The following is a 19,475-nucleotide window of genomic DNA, read 5'->3' on the forward strand; positions in this document are numbered from 1 at the left end:
TGTTGTTTTTAAGCAGTGTCATTTTATCTTGTCTTGAGTGCATGTTAGATGGTATTACTCCATACTGTTTTTTTGAGGATTCATAAAGAGTTTGAATCATATGTTAGGATCTACTAGAAAGTTTAATGTAGCATCATTTGGTTAATCTCTATCAGGCTTTTAAATTTATTGTATATGTAGTTTGGGGACCACTCCAAGTGGCCCTCGGGGCTTACTCCTAGCACTGCACTAAGGGATCATGCCTGGCAGGGCTCGGGTCCACATGGGATGCCAGGGATTGAATCCTGGTGAGTCACGTGTGCAGGATAAGTGCCTTAATTACTGTTCTATATCTACAGCTCCTTAAAATGTTTCAAATCTAAATTGAAATTCTATAAGTCATTTCTGTTTTTCTTTTAAATTTTTTAATTTTTTATAAAATACTGACTTTTGACTCAGTAATAAAGGATGAAGATAGGGTCTGGCAAGCATTAGCATCTCAGCTAGTTCATGATTTTATTCTTGTTAGTCAAATAAACGAATACTGTAGAGGAACACCGAAATGTATCATTTGTTTATTAGACTCTTTTAAAATGTCACAGGTACCTTATGACTTAAAACAGAAGACTAGGGGCTGGAGCAATAGTGGGTAGGGCGTTTGCCTTGCACTCAGCTGACTTGGGTTCGATTCCCAGCATCCCATATAGTCCCCCGAGCACTGCCAGGAGTAATTCCTGAGTGCATGAGCCAGGAGTAACCCCTGTGCATCACCGGGTGTGACCCAAACAGCAAAATCAATTGAACAGAAGACCTTTTCCCAACAAAAATGTAATGTGCCAAATTGGAGGTAGGATGATTATTTATAGTTTATTTCCTCTTTCCTTCTCTCTGTTGATGTTAAGAGGTGCCATGGGTTACACACCTACATGCATGGTTGTGGTACTTTTATAAAGGTAAAAGGTAAAGGCCCTCCCGTTGATCGTCGATTTGCTCGAGTGGGCCCAGTAACGTCTCCATTGGAGACTTTGTTGTTACTGTGTCTGGCATATCGAATACTCTCGGTAGCTTGCCAGGCTCTCCGAGAGGGGCGGAGGAATCGAACTCGGGTCGGCCATGTTGGCCGCTTGTAAGGCGAACGCCCTACCCGCTGTGCTATCGCTCCAGCCCCCAGCTCTATTTAGTTGCAGTGCTTTCACACATTCTTGGTGCTTGCCAGGAGTTGCATACTTTTAATTTGTGTTTACACACGTTTGGGTTGTGAGGGCGTCCACAGCCCTGGCCATGAAACTTGCCCATCCAGTTGCAGTGCTCATGTGTGGTCACACCCTTGAATGTGACCAGAAATTGCATTGTCTCCCTGGATCAGATTGCAGGGCTACTGGGGTTGTGCTTAGTGTATGTTGGCAACACTGGGGATTGAATTGAAGGCCTCACACTTGGAAGATCTCATCATTTGGAGTTTGGATTTGTTTGTTTTTTGTTTGGTGGGGGGAGTTTTCTTTTTTAACGGAAAGTTGGGCCACACCTAGGAAATGCTCAAGGCTTACTCCTGACTCTGCTCAGGGGTCACACCTGGCCATGCTCAGAGGTCCTTATGCCGTGATGGATCAGCAACATAAAAGGCAGTGCCTTATCTTCTATACTATATTTTATCTAATCAGACATCTCACAGTTTGGACCAGGGGTGAGTTATGAGAATCTGTTGTTAAATATATCCCATGTTTGATATTTATTTTGAAAGGCAGTTCTTAATATAAATTTTGTTTAGTTTCTGGGTTTTTTTTTAAAAGCTAGTGTAGGAAAAAGGAGAACTGGAAAGAGAGCAAAAGAAGTATGAGAACTTAATTCTTTTCAGATGTCATTGCTTATGTCATCAGAATGTGGTTTAAAACCAAGTAGAAAGGACCTTAGAGACCCCTACATAGAGGATTTGGGATTTCACTTGATATTTTTAGTGTCTTCTAAATGGAATGCAGTGGATGGAGATAGGGCTCCGTGGTAGAGTATTATGTATATGTGAGATTCTGGGTTTAATCCCCATACTGAAAGAAAAAAAAATACAGAATCAGATGCATTATATGAAACACTTGGATTTGAAAAAAGACCTGTTTATATGTTTATCAGAAGTAAACACTACTTTTGCTCTTAAACATTTGGTCAAGATTGTAAAATATGCATTGTTTTGAAAAAAGAATAACTTACATGCAAAGTATTTCGTATCTATTGTGAACAGTTGTACCCCATACATGCAGATAATTATTTACAGGTAGTTTCCAATAAAACAAATCTGTAAACCTAATAAGATGGATACATTCCTTAATAGGATTTAAAAGAGTAGTTTAAATTCAACTGATGATCAAATAAGATGATGGTCAAACTGTTTTAAAATTCAGTGAGTACAGGGACTGGAGTCATAGTGAAGCAAGTAGGTGTTTGCCGTGCACATAGATGACCCAGGTTCAAATCCTGGCTTCCCACATGTTAGGAGTAATTCCTGAGTGTAGAGCCAGAAGTAACCCCTAGTCATCACCAGGTGTGCCCCTCAAAAAAAAAATGGTAAAGGAAGAGGAGTGGGGGTTGTTTGTATTTTTTGAACACACCTGGTGATACTCAGGAATTATTCCTGACTTTGGACTCAGGAATCATTCCTGGCAGTTTTGGGATCCTAGGGATTAAACCCAGGTTGACCGAGTACAAGGAAAATGACCTGCCTGCTGTACTATCGCAGTTTTATACATGTATACACCCACCACAGAATTTCTGGCACTAAGCCAAAGAGGTGATACACAGGGGAAGACATTTGCTTTCACATGGAACTGCAGCCACAGCAGTATTTATTTATTTATTTTTGCTTTTGTTGGGTCACACCCAGCGATGCTCAGGGGTTACTCCTGGCTCTGCACTCAGGAATTAACTCCTGGCCGTGCTCAGGGGACCATATGGGATGCTGGGAATTGAACCCAGGTTGGCCACATGCAAAGCAAATGCCCTACCCACTGTACTATCGCTCCAGCCCTACACAGCAGTAGTTTAAATCCAGCACTGCATATGGTGCCCCAAGTGCCATCACGATCATGACTATCCTGTTCGTCGATTTTCTCGAGCAGGCCCCAGTAACGTCTCCTTAGTCCTAGCCCTGAGATTTTTTTAAAAGTGCCATATTCAAGGCTCTTTCAGAATTAGGAGAATGAGACCCTTCATTGTTACTGGTATTTGGGATATTGGGTACGCCACGGGGAGTTTGCCAGACTCTGCCGAGTGGGCAGGTTACGTTCGGTAGCTTGCCAGTTTGTCCAAAGTAAGAATGAGATGATAAGATGTCACGCAGCCAACACACAGAAGTGCCATCACAGAATCAAAATGACCATATTAATTTTTTTCGTCTTCTTAACCCTTCTGGTAGCCACCATATGTTTCACAGTATAGTTATTTTTATATTATTTTTATTATGTATTTCTAGTTCATTTGTATTTCACATTGGTGTAAAACCATCTGGTAGTCTCATCCATTTTGTGGGAGAAGACTCCATTTCATCTTTAGCAATCAAGTAATATTTCTTTGAGTATACCACACCATCTTTTTCCACTTGTTTGTTGATGGAGAATTAGATTGATTCTATATTTTGGCTATTATGAATAATGATACTATAAATATAGAGGTGAAAATATTTTTTCAGGTTAGTGTTTTCTAATTCTTTGGAGGTGATATTATGTGTTACTTCTATTTTTGATTTTTTAAGGACTCTTCATACTGATGTGATTTCTGATGTAATGATGATAAAATCTTTACTTTTAAACAGGATACATTGATTGTTTGGTCAGAAGCTGAAAACTATGATCTGGCTTTAAGTTTTCAGGAGAAGGCTGGCTGTGATGAGATCTGGGAAAAAATTTGTCAGGTAAGATCGAATAATTTATTTTTTCTTTTAATGTCACACCTGGTGATGCTCAGGGCTGCCTCCTGGCTCTGCACTCAGGGATCACTACTGGCGGTGCTTGAGGAACCATATGGGATGCTGGGGCTTGAGCCCTGGGTTGGCCATGTGCAAGGCAAATGCCTTACCCACTGTACTATCACTCCAGCCCCAGATTGAATAATAATTAACTGTTTACATGCTTTTTTTTTCTTTTTGCCTAGAAGTGCTTTGGAATATGAAGAGATAATATTTTGGTTTGCGACTGTTAACTTAGAAATTCTTTTACAGTCTAGCAAATTCTTTGATACCTTTGGCGGGGGCATAGGGTTAGCACAGGGTGTGCCTCTTGGCAGTTCTCTTGGCCAAGGTTGAGAGCCCAAGATAGGATGTTGCTGCTTGGACCTTGAAGTGCAGAGGCTTGCCTGGGCATGTTGGCAGTGATAGGAGCCACCAGATCCATACCAAGTGGTACCATATTTGGTGCCAGCAATAAAATCTGGGTCAGCAACATGCAAGATAAACACTTTAACTCTTGAACTCTCTCCAGCCATCTCCCCGCTCTTTTCTTAATGTTCATACATTATTATTAATATATTATTACCTAAAGTCTTCATTCAGATTTCCTCATTCCATTTTATTTTTTTTTTTTTTCTTTTTGAGTCACACCTGGCAGTGCACAGGGGTTACTCCTGGCTCTGCACTCAGGAATTACACCTGGTGGTGCTCAGGGGACCATATGGGATGGTGGGAATCAAACCTGGGTTGGCTGCGTGCAAGGCATACACCCTACCCGCTGTGATATCACTCCAGCCCCAGATTTCCTCATTTTAAAACAGTGCCTTTTTTCTCTTTTAGTAGTCCATTTAGGAGACTTTACATACATGTAGTTAGGGTTTCCTTAAGCAAATCTTTGTTAGAACAATTGATAACCAGAAATTTAAGTTAAGAATTGCTCCCCCCCCCCCCCCCCCATCACATCTGGCAGTGCTCAGGGGTTGCTTCTGGCTCTGCACTCAGGAGTTAATCCTGGTGATGCTCAGGGGACCTTATGGGATGCTGAGGATCAAGCCTGTGTAGGCTGCATGCAAGGCAAACACCTTACCCACTGTACTATTGCTCCATCCCCATAGCATTTATTTTTAACTCTTTTCTGAAACTTTCATATTACTGTTTTGCCTTTATTGCTTTTATTTTAGACATAAGAATAATTATTGGAAAATACAATTTTATATTTATATTCTCTATAAATTGTGCGTGAATTTTGTTTGTGAGGTTTTATGTCCAGTGAGCATTTAAAAAAATAAACACACACACACATATTTATGGATCTCCATGAGGTACAGTTACAGTTTTACAAACTTTTGTGGTTACATTTCAGTCCTACAATTATCGAGTACCCATCCCTCCACTAGTACCCATTCTCCACCACCAATGATCCCAGTATGCCTCTTCCCATCCCCACCCCCTCCCCCCACCCCACTCAGCTTCTGTAGTAGGGCATTCCCTTTTGTGCGCTCTCTCTCTCTCTCTCTCTCTCTCTCTCTCTCTCTCTCTCTCTCTCTCTCCTTTTGGGTGTTGTGGTTTGCAATAGAGGTATTAAGTGGCCATCATATTTGGTCTATAGTCTATTTTCAGCGTTCATCTCCCATCCCAAGTAAAGCACCCTTTACTTGGTGGTCCCTTCTTTATCTGAGCTGCCTTTTCCCCCAGTATGTGAGGCTGGCTTCCAAGCCGTGGAGCAAATCCTCCTGGTCCTTATCTCTTCTATTCTTGGGTCTTAGTCTCCCATTCTGTTACTTTATATTCACAAGTGAGTGTAGTCTTTCTTTGTGTTCCTCTCTTTCTGACTCATTTCACTTAGCATGATACTTTACATAGTGATCCACTTATATGCCAATTTCATGACTTCATCTTTTCTAACAGCTATATTGTATTGATGTACCAGAGTGTCTTTAACCAGTCATCTGTTCTCGGGCACTCAGGTTTTTTCCAGATTTGGGCTATTGTAAACAGTGCTGCAATGAACATACAAGTGCAGATGTCATTTCGACTATAATTTTTTGCCTCTCTGGGATACGTTTCCAGAAGTGGTATTGCTGGGTCAAATGGGAGCTCAATTTCTAGTTTTTTGAGAAGCATCCATACTGTTTTCCAAAAGGGCTGAAACAGTCAGTATTCCTGCCAGCAGTGAAGGAGAGTCCCTTTCTCCCCACATTCGCACCAACACTGGTTGTTTTTGTTCTTTTAGATGTGGACATGTCCAGTAAGCTTTGATACCTAAGGATGACAGGCGTTAATAAGACTTACACATATGTAGTCCACAAATATTTGTTGTTCTGGTCTTAATTCACCAAACTTAAGTCATGAAATGGATAGGGCAAAAATGGTCTTCAGATAGACAGAAATGAAGCTAAAGAAATTAAGCAAATAAAGACACTCTGGTACATCAACACAATATAGCTGTTAGAAAAGATGAAGTCATGAAATTGGCATATAAGTGGATCACTATGTAAAGTGGTCTAGATCTTGAAGACTTTTCATCTCAGATACTGAATTTTTATCTCAGATTTTAGATAGTACATCTTGAAGACTTTATCTCAGATATTAAATAAATATGTTGGGTTTTTAGACAATTTGTAGAAGTATCTCAACTCAGAAAAGAATAAATACTAAAGTAAGTAAACCTCAAAAGTAGTTGAGGAGGGCCAGAGTGATACACAGCAGGTTGGGTATGACCTGAAAACCAAAAAAAAAAAAAAAAAGCAATTGAGGAAATCTTAATTTTCTCTTTTTTTTTTTTTTTCTTTTTGGATCACACTCGGTGTTGCACAGGGGTTACTGCTGGCTCATGCACTCAGGAATTGCTCCTGGAGGTGCTCAGGGGACCGTATGGGATGCTGGGAATCAAACCCGGGTTGGACACGTGCAAGGCAAACACCCTACCTACTGTGCCCCCTCATAACTTGAATATACAAGAAATTTATTTTAATTTGATTTGAACTTAATAATGCTCTTTACAGGGCAATGTATTGGTGCTTTAAGTGTCATATGTAACTTGAGGGTACAAAGGAAGTTCTCTTCTACAGAATTAAAAATTGTTCGGTATGGTAATTAATTTGCATGTGGTTGTTATGTAAGTATCCTTAATCTGCATAATATTAGCTAAAATTTTGAGTTTATCCAGTTTTAGGGTAGAGGTGGGGAGTCGGTTGTTTTGTTTTATTTTTGATTTGGGGACCACACCCAGTGAGGATCAGGGGTTACTGATCATTCAAATATTTGGGAATCAAATTACTTTTTGGGCACCATTTGGTATGCCAAGATTTGAAAGTAGGTTGGCTTCTTGCACAGCAGGCACCCTACCTGCTATACTACCACTCTGGCCCCTCAATTTATAAGTATTAAAGTTAATCTCAAATTATAAATTGGCAGCTTTAGAGGTGAAATAATCTGACCTGTAACTTAGTCTAAAATAATAGTCTCTAAACTGGATATGTATCTGTTACTCCCTGACTTCATTTCCAATTAACAATGACTCTGTTTTTAGTATTGATAAATTTTTTTGGTTTGGGAGCCACATGTTGTTAGGCTGGGCTACTTCCAGCATAGTGCTTGGGAGTTGTTTCTGATGGTGCTCAAGGAGAAACATAATACCAGGGATTGAACCTGGGCTTCTCATACAAAGCATGTGCTCCATCCTTTCCTTTGAGCCATTTTCCCAGCCTTAGTATTCTTTGCAAGTTTATTTGAAGTCAATGATCAGTAATTTGATTGCCAAAATTTTGGATTATTTTTTACCTTAAGGTAACCAGTTATACTTGGATATACATTTTCAGGTTCAAGGTAAGGATCCATCAGTGGAAGTTACGCAGGACCTCATTGATGAGTCAGAAGAAGAACGATTTGAAGAAATGCCTGAAACCAGTCATTTGATTGACCTGCCCACGTGTGAACTCAATAAACTTGAAGAGATTGCTGACTTAGTTACCTCAGTTCTCTCCTCGCCTATCCGTAGAGAAAAGCTGGCTCTGGCCTTGGAAAATGAAGGCTATATTAAAAAACTACTGCAGCTTTTCCAAGCTTGTGAGAACCTAGAAAACACTGAAGGTTTACACCATTTGTATGAAATTATTAGAGGAATCTTATTCCTAAATAAGGCAACTCTGTTTGAGGTAATGTTTTCTGATGAGTGTATTATGGATGTCGTCGGATGCCTTGAGTATGACCCTGCTTTGGCACAGCCTAAAAGACATAGAGAATTCTTAACCAAAACTGCAAAGTTTAAGGAAGTAATTCCAATAACAGACTCTGAACTAAGGCAAAAAATACATCAGACTTACAGGGTACAATATATTCAGGACATCATACTGCCTACACCATCCGTTTTTGAGGAGAATTTTCTTTCAACTCTCACGTCTTTTATTTTCTTCAACAAAGTTGAAATAGTCAGTATGTTGCAGGTAAGTAAACTAACATGTTCTTCACAATTCTGTTTTCAGAATCTCATGGTTCAGGCTGGTTTTCATTCCTTTTTGAAAGGCTTTTTGTTTGTTTACTTTCCTGAAGGACAGTTTTTAACATTTTAAATGTATAGTTTATATCATTAAGTGTATTCATAAGTTACTAACTCATTAATATTTCCAACACTTATTTCTTATCCCAGAAAGAACTACTTTTAAAAAAATAATTTTATTTAGATGCATGATTTACAAAGTTATTGACCATGGGGTTTCAATCTTACAATTGTTTCCACCACCTTGTGATTTTATACCTCTGCCTGTGATCCTAGGTACCATACCTCCAATATGACTCTTTCTAAGTTTAATTATTACAGTTTGGATCCCAAGCTTTCAATTGTGCTGGGTCTAGTGGTATAAATTTATACAGACAACCTTGTCTCTATACCACAGGTGAACCACAGGTCTATCCTTTGCTCCTTTGTTAATTCTAGACCTTGTCTTCTTCCAGAGTCCTTGACTTTCCCATATTTGATATCTTGCATTCCCTAGACATGTTATTATATATGCTACAGATAGTGAAAACATCAGGTAATTGTCCTTGTCCTTCTTAAAACAGCTATTTTAAAAGTCTCTGCTCCATTTTACGAGACCTATGTATGATTTTGTATGTCTAAAGCTCACAAGTAACTCAGATGTGCAGCCAGAATGGAAAAACATTTTTTCAGAAATTAGTAATTAGTGAATTGTGTGATGATTTTTTTTTTTTGAGAGGTGTGGGGCAGAAATGGGGGTTTGTTTGTTTGTTTTTTGGTACATATCTGATGAGGCTTGATACTATATGAGATACCAAGGATTGAATCCAAGTCAGCTGCATGCAAGGTGTACCACTTTACTATGGCTCTAGCCCTTATTGTGTGAAGATTTTGCTCAGCCTCATTGAATTACAAAATCAGGGATTAATACAGTATTCATCTTGTTAATCCTGTATCCTCTAACAGAATAGTAAGAATGATTGTGAAGAATTTGCTTTATATTGGTAATACACTAATTTTTCTGTAGAACTTAACTTTTGTTATTTCCTTCTCTATTTGATGTTTGCTAAGCAGCTATTCTATACTATGATTTTCAGGCATAGTCACTTAAACATTTGTATGTGTATGAAGAACTTTCAGAGAGGTCTTTGAATTTTTCAGTTTTCCAAGTAATGTCACTCCGATGCTGTTTTCCTTATATGATTTCAGCCACAGCAACATAGCATAAACTGAGGGCTCAAGAAAAATCTGTATTCTGTTAAGGGAGATGTGTTGTTGTTGTTGTTGTTTCGAGAAAGTAAAAAGTTGCAGTTTATTCTATGATTACAAGGGCAGAGGAGTGTGGATGCTTCCCACTTCCCATTTATTAACCAGGATGCTGAATTTTGGTTTATGCACATGAGTTTGACTTAATTCATTGAGTTGGGTTGAAAGCTAACAATAGAAGATCTTTACAATTTAGAATTGTAATCCCAACAAATAAATTTTTGTTTCGATTTGGGGTTATGCCCACCAATGCTTAGGGGTCACTCCTGAGTCTGTACTCAGTAATTACTCTTGGCCATGCTGGGGGGTACCATATTGGTTCCACCCCCTGCATGGAACCTGGGTTAGCTGCCTGCATTCTACTGTTAGCATATGCATACTAATACATTAGCAAGCATTCTACTGCTGTACTATCACTCTATCACCAAAATAGTTAATTTTTAACTTCCTCTTTAGCTATTTCAAGAAACTTAATTCCTGAATTACACCATGAACTCTGAAATTGTGCTCACTGCAATCGTCTTGAACTTTCATGTGTTAATTTGACATCTCATACCTATTGTTTAAGGCAGTTTTGTAATACTAGTCCAAGGATTTGCCATCATTCAGTATACTGTCTATTCCCATATTTCATTTCTCTGTAAAGTACAAATGGCTGACACCATCTGCTATTTGTCCTCATTCATTAGACTTAACATGTTACCTTACAATTCATCTAAATTGTAGCAAACTTCAAGATTTTGTCTTTTTGGCATAGTATTCCACTGTATGTACCACATCTTTCAGGGGACCATATGGGATGCTGCGAATCGAACCCGGGTTGGCCGCATGCAAGGCAAATGCCCTACCCACTGTGCTATCACTCTAGTCCCTGTTCTGACTTTTTAAAAAGAAATTTTCATACTGTTTTTGTTTCAGACTAAATCAGATGACAATCCTACCCACAGAGAATAAGGGTTCCTTTTTTATTTATTTATTTTTTGAGATTTTGTTGTTTACAGTGCTTTTAGTAATGGTTTCTCATGAATGTAATTCCAACACTACACCTCCACCACTATACCCACCTCCCGCCCCCAAAGAACCCAACAGTCCTCCCTTTCAGATTGTCCCCTCTCCCTCCTTTCCCTCCATCCAATTGTGGGTTGGTTCTCCCATTATGTTATCTTTGGACCTTTGTCACTACTTTGCTCCATATCTTTTAGTCCTATACAATGAAAGAGATCATTCTTTGTCTTTTTTCTGACTAATTTCACTCTTTATGATATTCTTTAGTTCTATCCATTTTGCTACAAATTGTATGGTTTTGATCTTAGAACTGTATAGTATTCTGTGTGTGTGTGTATGTGGGGGGGGGGACTTTTTTTTTCTTTTTGGGTCACACCCAGCAATGCTCAGGGGTTATTCCTGGCTTTGCACTCAGGAATTACTCCTGGCAGTGTTTGGGGGACCATATGGGATGCTGGGATTGAACCCGGGTTGGCTGCATGCAAGGCAGACGCCCTACTCGCTGTGCTATCGGTCCAGCCTCCGAGAGACAACTTCATGAACCATTCATCCATTTTGATAAATTGGGATTGTTCCATATCTGCTTTTGTACTTAGTATGGCGATAAACATAGATGTGCATATATCTTTTCTTTTTCAAATATACTTTATTTACACACCATGGTATACAAAATTTACAAAGTTACGTGGTTTACAAAGTTCATAATACAGTTGTTACAGGCTTTTGATGTTCCAACACCTATCCTAACACCTGAGTGACCTTCCTCCATTGTCCTCATTTTCCCAACCACCCCTTAAGTTTGCTGCCTTGGCAGGCACAGAATAATTTGTTTAAAATGCTTGTCACAACAAAATGACTAAAGATATTATCAAAAATAGTTCAGTAAAAGAAAATTTGTGAAAATTGTTACATCTCTTTTATTTTGCGGGGGGTGGGGAGGGTGGTCACACCCAGTCATGAACAGGGTTTACTTCTGGCTCTGCACTGAGAAATTTTCCTGGTGCTTGAGGGACCATATGGGATGCTGAGGACTAAACCGAGGTCTGCCCTGTGCAAGGCAAATGCCCTACCTGCTGTACTGTTGCTCCAGCCCTGAAAATTGTTACATCTCATCAGGGGTTTATGTGTTTGTCTGAGCATTTACTAAATTGATTGGCAGTAGTTGAGTTGGGTGCAGCTGCCAGGGCTTTGGCAGAGCAGGGACTCAACCCACACCCCCTTCAAAGAGTATCCCAGTTTTCACACTGGATGATCTGTATTTTAGCTGCTTGATTTATATCTCTTCAGAGATTTAGTTTGTGAATATGAAGAGCAGGGCCAGTGGATATGTGGACAGGTGGCAGCTTTGGGACCATATATCCTTTCGAGTTTATATTTTTGTGTTTTGTGGTTGGTTGCCAAAAGTTTTGTCGCTGGATCTCTTGGTAGTTCAATTCCTAATTTTTGAGGAACTCTCCAGATTGTTTTCCATCACTTGATCACTTGAAATCCCTTAATCATTGATTTGCTCGAGCGGGTGCCAGTAACGTCTCTATTCGTCCCTTTCGTGTGCTAGTGTAGCCCAATGGCGTCTGCTCGTTCAAGGAATACAAACAGCCTCAAACCGATCATTCAGGGTCTTGACGAAGAAGCCTGACCATCTCATAGGTGGGAGGCCACGTGATCTTTTGACATCCCACGGAATCCAGTCAGTAATGGCTCTAGTCCAGCAGTACAGAAGTGGTGAAAGTGGGCATCCTTGTCTTGTCCCTGATCTTAGAGGGAAGGCTCTTAGTTTTTCCCCACTGTGGATAATGCTTGCCATAGGCTTGTGGTAGATGGCTTTGACTATATTAAGGAAAGCTACTTCAATACCCATTTTGGTGAGAGTTTTCATCACAAACAGATTCTGGATCTTTTCAAATGCTTTCTTTGCATCTATTGATATGATCATGTAGTTTGTATCTTTTCTTTCATTGATATGATGGATTATGTTGAATCATTTCAAATGTTAAACCATCCTTGCATCCCTGGGATGAAACCCACTTGGTCGTGGTATATGATCTTTTTGATGAGTTGTTGGATTCTGTCAGCTGATATTTTGTTGAGGATCTTCACATCCGTGTTCATCAGGGATATAGGCCTATAATTTTCTTTTTTTTGCACTGTCTCTGTTTGCTTTTGGTATTAGGGAGATATGTGCCTCATAGAAACTGACAGTTTCTGTTTCTTCAATTTTCTGGAAAAGCTGGAGAAGAACTGGCAATAGGTCCTCTTCAAATGTTTGGAAGAATTCACTAGTGAATCCATCTGGACCTGGGCTTTGTTTTTGGGAAGACTTTTGATTACAGTTTCAGTTTCCTTGATAGTAATAGGTCTATTCAGGTATTCCAGATCTTCTTGGTTCAGCCTTGGGAGATTATAGGAGTCCAGGAATTTATCCATTTCTTCTAAGTTCTCTTGTTTTGTGGCATACAGACTTTCAAAGTAGTCTCTGATGATCTTTTGAGTTTCTTTAGTTTCTGTTGTATCTCCCTTTTAATTTCTGATTCTCTCTCTTTCTTTGTGAGTCAATCTTGTTTATTTTCTCAAAGATCAGCTCTTGGTTTCATTGATCTTTTGGATTGTTTTTTGGGTTTCCATGTCATTAATTTCTACTCTTAAGTTTTCTTATTTCTTTCCTTCTCCCTGGTTTGGGCTCCTTTTGTTGGTCCTTTTCTAAGATCTTGAGCTGTGAAGTCAAGTTATTTATGTGGGCCCTTTTTTCCTGTCTGAGAAATGCTTGCAGAGCTATAAATTTTCCCCTTAACACGGTTTTAGCCGCGTCCCACAGGTTCTGGTAATCCCACAGGTTTTGGTAGCTTGTGTATTCATTCTCATTTGTTTCCAGGTATCTTTTGATTCCTTCCTTGATTTCCTCTCTGACCCACTCATTCTTCAACATTGAGTTGTTTAATTTCCAGGTGTTTGATTTGGCTCTCTGTGTCTGTGCATGATTAACTTCTATCTTCAGTGCATTTCTATCTTCCTGATTCTATTGAGGTATGTTTTGTGACCCAGCACGTGGTCTATTTTGGAAAATGTTCTGTGTGCACTGAAGAAGAAAATGTATTCTTTTGGGGGGGGATGTAAAGCCCTGTATAGCCCTCTCCTATTTCTTCCTTCAAAACCAGTGTTTCCTTTCTGCATTTTAATCTTGCTATTCTATCCAGAGGTGATAAGGTGTTGTTGAAGTCTCCAACTACTATTGTGTTGCTCTCAGTGTCCTCCTTAAAATTTTTTAGCAGTTGTTTTAAGTATTTAACTGGTTCCTCATTGGGTGCGTATATGTTTAGGAGTGTGATTTCTTCCTGCTGTACATACCCCTTGATTAGTAAAAATTGAACTTCGCTGTTCCTTCTAATCTTTTTCAACCTGAAATCTATGTTGTATACTAGTATGGCCACCCTGCCTTTTTTTGAGGGAGTTGTTTGCTTGCAGGATTGTTTTCCATCCTTTGACTTTGAGTCTGTGTTTACTCTGACTATTCAGATGTGTTTCTTGTAGGGTTGCAGAATGTTGGGTTCAGTTTCTGAATCCATTTTGCCATTCTGTTGTCTCTTAATTGGTGCATTTAGGTCATTGGCATTGAGAGAGAGAGATTTATTGTCATGGGGTTTTGTTCCACTGCACATTTTTTATTATTATAGTTTTATAGTATAATTTATAACAGGGAACCTATCATCTTTTCTTTCTCAGAATTTCTTTAATGTTTAGGTGTTATGATTCCACAAAAATTTTAGTATTTTAAGTCCTTCAAAGAGTATCATCAATTTTTTTATTTTGAATAGGATGCTCATTTTTTCTTTTCCTGGTATAGGCTTCTTGTTTCAGTAGTCATTTGTTACAATGTATTTGTTTATTCTTAAATACTTATGTTTATGGACACTATTTTAAATGGAATTGTCTTCCTCTTCTATTCTTTGCATATAATGCAACTCTTTTTGTGTGATTTTATAATCTGCTACTTTGCTATATTGGTTGATTTCTCTTTTTCCCTCACTTTATTTAGATAATGTGGTTTAAGAATGACCCCATAGCAGGCCCAAAATAATTGATTTTATATTGCTGTTACCACAAAATGATTAATGGAATTATTATTAAAAAATACTTCAATAAAAGTGCATGCAAATCATGCATTCCAGACCTTGAAGCCACCCCCTCCCCCTTCTTTTTATTCCTTCCTCCATCTCCCTTTTCTTTGTTTTGCTGTGTGTAGGGAATTGCACACAACCACACCTGGCTGTGGTGGTCACACAGTTTTGTGGATGAGAGGATGGGGCAACTATATCAAACTCGGTTGTTATACTTAGGGATCATATGATGCCAGTGATTGAACCTGGATCAGCCTTATGCAAGGCAGGAGCCTTAATCCTTATCACTCCAGCCCCAGTTGCACATCTTTTAGTTATAGTGCTTTCCAGAGGTCACACACTGCCACAGTGCTCAGTGAGGTTTGAAATTCTCTTAAGTATAATAGGCACATAAGATTTTAGTAAACTTAAATTTCTAGCTGATCCCCAGTTTGAAATGTTTTACAAATTAAATTTCTAAATACCAATATAATTAGGTTATTTCTACATTGGCAGCTATGAGTTAAAGCCCTTTTCAAACAAGAAGTTTTTTTTATTTTTTTATTAGTGAAACACCATGAGGTACAGTTATAGACTTACAAATTTTTGTGCTTGGTTTCATTTATACAATGATCAAGTACCCATCCCTCCACCAGCGCCCATCCTCCACCACCACAGGTCCCAGCATCCCTCCCACCCCCCCATCCCCCCATCCCACCCTGCCTCTGTGGCAGGGCATTCCCTTTTGTTCTCTCTCTCTCTCCTTTTGGGTCCTGTGTTTGCAAGAGAGGCATTGAGTGGCAATCATGTTTGGTCTATAGTCAGTCTACTTTCAGCATGCTTCTCCCACCCTGGGAGGATCCTCCCAACACCCTTTATTTGGTGCTCTCTTCTCTATCTGAGCTTCCTTTTCCCCTAGCACGTGTGGCTGGCCTCCAAGTCATGGAGCAAAATTCCTGGTACTAATGTCAGCCACTCCTGGGTGTTAGTCTCCCATTTTGTTGCTTTATGTTCCCCAGATGAATGCAATCTTTCTGTGTCTATCCCGCTCTTTCTGACTCATTTCGCTTAACATGATACTTTCCGTGTAGTACCACTTGTATGTAAATTTCATGACTTCAGTGAATCTTTTCTAACAGCTACATAGTACTCCATTGTGTAAATGTACCAAAGTTTCTTTAACCAGTCATCTGTTCTCGGACAGTCAGATTTTTTCCAGATTCTGACTATTGTAAAGAGTGCTGCAGTGAACAAACAATTGCAGATGCCACTTCGACTATCCTTTTTTGCCTCTCTGGGATATATTCCCAGGAGTGGTATTGCTGGGTCAGATGGGAGCTCAAATTCTAATTTTTTGAGAATCGTCCATACTGTTTTCCAAAAGGGTTGGACCAATCAACATTCCCACCAGCAGTGAAGGAGGGTCTTTCTCGCCACATCCGCGCCAGCACCGGTTGCTTTTGTTCTTGTGGATGTGGGCGAGTCTCTGTGGTGTGAAATGATATCTCATTGTTTTGATCTGCATCTCTCTGATGATTAGTGATGTAGAGCATTTTCTCATGTGCCTTTTTGCCATTCTGGTTTCTTCTTTGAGAAAGTTTCTGTTCATTTCCTCGCCCAATTTTTTGATGGGGAAAACAAGAAGTTTTAACTTCTCCCTATTCCTATACTAGAAATGCTGGATGGTGAATATCTCAAATATTGCCATTTCAATGTAATTAAATATTTCTAAGGCCAGGGAGATAACACAAAGGTCTGGAGTGCATACTTTGTGTGCTTGAACCCCAGATTTGATCCCTGGTACCACAGACCCCTCCAAACACCATGCCAAATTAATGTACCCTCTGAACATTGTGAATTGTGGCCCACAAGTTACAAAAACTATAGACATACATATATGTGTATATTAAAATATATGGTACATACTTTGTGTGTGTGTGTGTGTGTGTGTGTGTGTGTGTGTGTGTGTGTGTGTGTTTGGGGAGGGTCGTATCCATCTGTGCTCAGGATTTACTCCTGGTTCTGTACTCAGGTACTATTCCAGGCAGTGTTAGATGATATGGGATTCCAGGGATTGAACCCTGGCTGGCCATGTGCAAGGAAAACGCCCTACCTTGTGTATTATCATTCTGGCCCCATTTGTTGTTTTTATTTTTATTATTTATTTATTTTGGGCTTTTTTGGTAACACCTGGTGATGCTCAGGGGTTACTTCTGGCTCTGCACTCAAGAATCACTCCTGGTGGTGCTCGGGACCATATGGGATGCCAGGGATTGAATCTAGGTTGACTGTGTGCAAGGCAAATGCCATCTCCACTGTATTATTCTGTTCCCTATTTGTTGTTTTTAGCAATGCTTAGTACTAATAGTCGTGGACAGTAATGGTTATTGTGTTTTATCATTTATTTTTATCCTTGGCAAATATGGGAACATGTAGCACTGTACTCCAACAAGTCGTAGATTATTTGATACCATTTCTTCTTGTGTTTCTTTAGTTTTAAAAAAAATAACACTTTTTTTTGGCTTTTTGGGGCACATCTGGCAGTGCTCAGGGGTCCCAGACTCTGCATTCGAAATTATTCCTGGTGGTGCTTCGGGGACCATATGGGATGCTGGGGATTCAACCCAGGTCAGCCACATGCAAGGCACATCCCTACCTGCTATAATATCACTCCTGTTCCTTTTCTTGTGTTTTTAAGACTTTATAATACCGCTGACATTTTAATCTCCCTTACTGCTTTTTGTTCCATGCCATATTTTTAATATTTTTTTTCTTACTAGTTTTGTTTTGTTTTGGGCCATATTTAGTGGTGGTCAGGGATAACTCCTGGCCCGGCATAGAGGAATTACTACTGGCAGGCTCGGGGGATCATATGGGATGCCAGGGATTGAACCCAGTTTGGCTGCATGCAAAGCAAGTGCTCTATCCACTGTACTATCTTTCAGGTCCCCGCGCTATATTTTAAAAATCTTTTATGGACTTACAGTAAGATCTTCAAACTTATGTGTAACTCTGATTGAATTGTCTAGTCAGGTTTTGAAAATTGTAGCATGAATTTGGCATGGGGTTGGTATTTTCCCAGGTAATGCTCAGAAAATCCTAGAGTTCCCTCCCAACATTGGGTCATTGACTTGATACAGAAGTCTGAGGATATGGTACTTCTTGGGCCCTATGTGTGGAGTTTACCTGGGCCACCTTGGTGGTACTCAGTAAACTCTAGAAACACACCCATAGGTGCACAGAAACACACCCATAGGTGCACAGAGACCTCCCGTACTGCACCTTGCAATTCTTGGGGACACTATGGTGCTTGAGATTGAACATGTAAGTCATGCACTTCAATCCCTGTACTGTCTCTATAGTCCTATTCGTATTTCATGATGAAACTCGAAGTAGCAGCTACTTTTATTTTGTGTGAATTATAAGCAAATGTATATACGTTCATTAATATTTCATGAAAATTCTTATTTAGGAAGATGAGAAGTTTTTGTCTGAAGTTTTTGCACAATTAACAGATGAGGCTACAGACGATGATAAACGGCGTGAATTGGTGAGTTTCTTAAAATTCAGTCCTTTATGAGTATTTAATTTTTGGCATACACAGCTTTGTTAGCAAGAAAGTGCCTTTATAATCAGTATAAAAATAGTATTTAAATTGAACTACAAATGCTTATCCTCGAGTTCTATAATTTAGTTTTGGGGGTTGGGGGACACACTCAGCCATGCTTATAGGCTTACTCGTGGCCCTGCACTCAGGAATTATTCCTGGTGGTTCTCTGGACCATATGGGATGCAGGGGATTGAACTAAGTTCCCTACCCAATGTTTTATCTCTCCAGCCCCTATAATTTATATTTTTGATGTTTTACAGATATTTTTTAATTTAAATTTATTTTTATAAAGTTTTTCACAATAATTTATTACATTGAATTTTCCAACACTAATCCCATCACCATTACAATTTTCCCACCTCCATATTTAGAATTTTCCCACCCTGGTAAACAAAGCCTGCCCCAAAGCAGGACCTAAATAATTTATTTTGTATTGTTTGTTAAGAATAATCTGCTAAAATGACCTAAAAAAAGTTTCTTTATATGAAAGTGTGTGAAGATTGTTGAATGTCAGGTTGGAGCCAGTAAGCCCTTGTAAAAGGGATTACTAACATGTTGTTAAAGGTTGATCCTTGTGTGCTCGCTGTAGCACTGTAGCACAGTCCTCCCATTGTTCATTGATTTGCTTGAGCGGGCACCAGTAACGTCTCCATTTTGAGACTTGTTACTGTTTTTGGCATATTGAATACATCACGGGTAGCTTGCCAGACTCTGCCGTGTGGTTGGGATAGCTTGTCGGGCTGTCCGAGAGGGACAGAGAAATCGAACCCGGGTCGGCTGCGTGCAAGGCAAATGCCCACCCGCTGTGCTATCACTTCGGTCCTTGTGTGCTAACGTATAAATATTTTAAACTGAGTTTGGTTTCCTCCTTCTTTACACCCCATCAAGTGTGGTATGCTAGTGGGGGACATAGAGTATGAGATCTTGCTCCAGGAATTCTAAGATTTCAAATAGGATGATACAGCTAGAATTTAATTTTTAACTGGATGGTGACTTTGGAGTCCAGAGGCTTCTCTGCAGAGTGTTGCTCTCTTCCAAGGTTTATTTATGAGTCTCTGGATCATGCCATTAATTAGAGCTACAAACTCAGACTTTATGCAGTGGTAGATGCGCTAT

The 19,475-nt window shown here is 39.5% G+C and overlaps 1 protein-coding gene across 2 annotated transcripts in view; it reads left to right on the plus strand.

The window, feature by feature from the left end:
* The window catches only part of PPP4R3B (protein phosphatase 4 regulatory subunit 3B), a 67,080-nt gene that overhangs the window by 10,829 nt on the left and 36,776 nt on the right, over positions 1 to 19,475 (plus strand). For both annotated transcript variants that reach the window (XM_056129741.1, XM_056129751.1), the window contains exons 3-5: positions 3,779 to 3,877; positions 7,732 to 8,355; positions 18,222 to 18,299. In XM_056129741.1, the coding sequence (XP_055985716.1) occupies positions 3,779 to 3,877; positions 7,732 to 8,355; positions 18,222 to 18,299 (801 nt within the window). The remainder of the gene's footprint in view (positions 1 to 3,778; positions 3,878 to 7,731; positions 8,356 to 18,221; positions 18,300 to 19,475) is intronic.

Source organism: Sorex fumeus, unplaced genomic scaffold, assembly GCF_029834395.1.
Source record: "Sorex fumeus unplaced genomic scaffold, SorFum_2.1 ptg000006l, whole genome shotgun sequence".
Lineage (NCBI taxonomy): Eukaryota > Metazoa > Chordata > Mammalia > Eulipotyphla > Soricidae > Sorex > Sorex fumeus.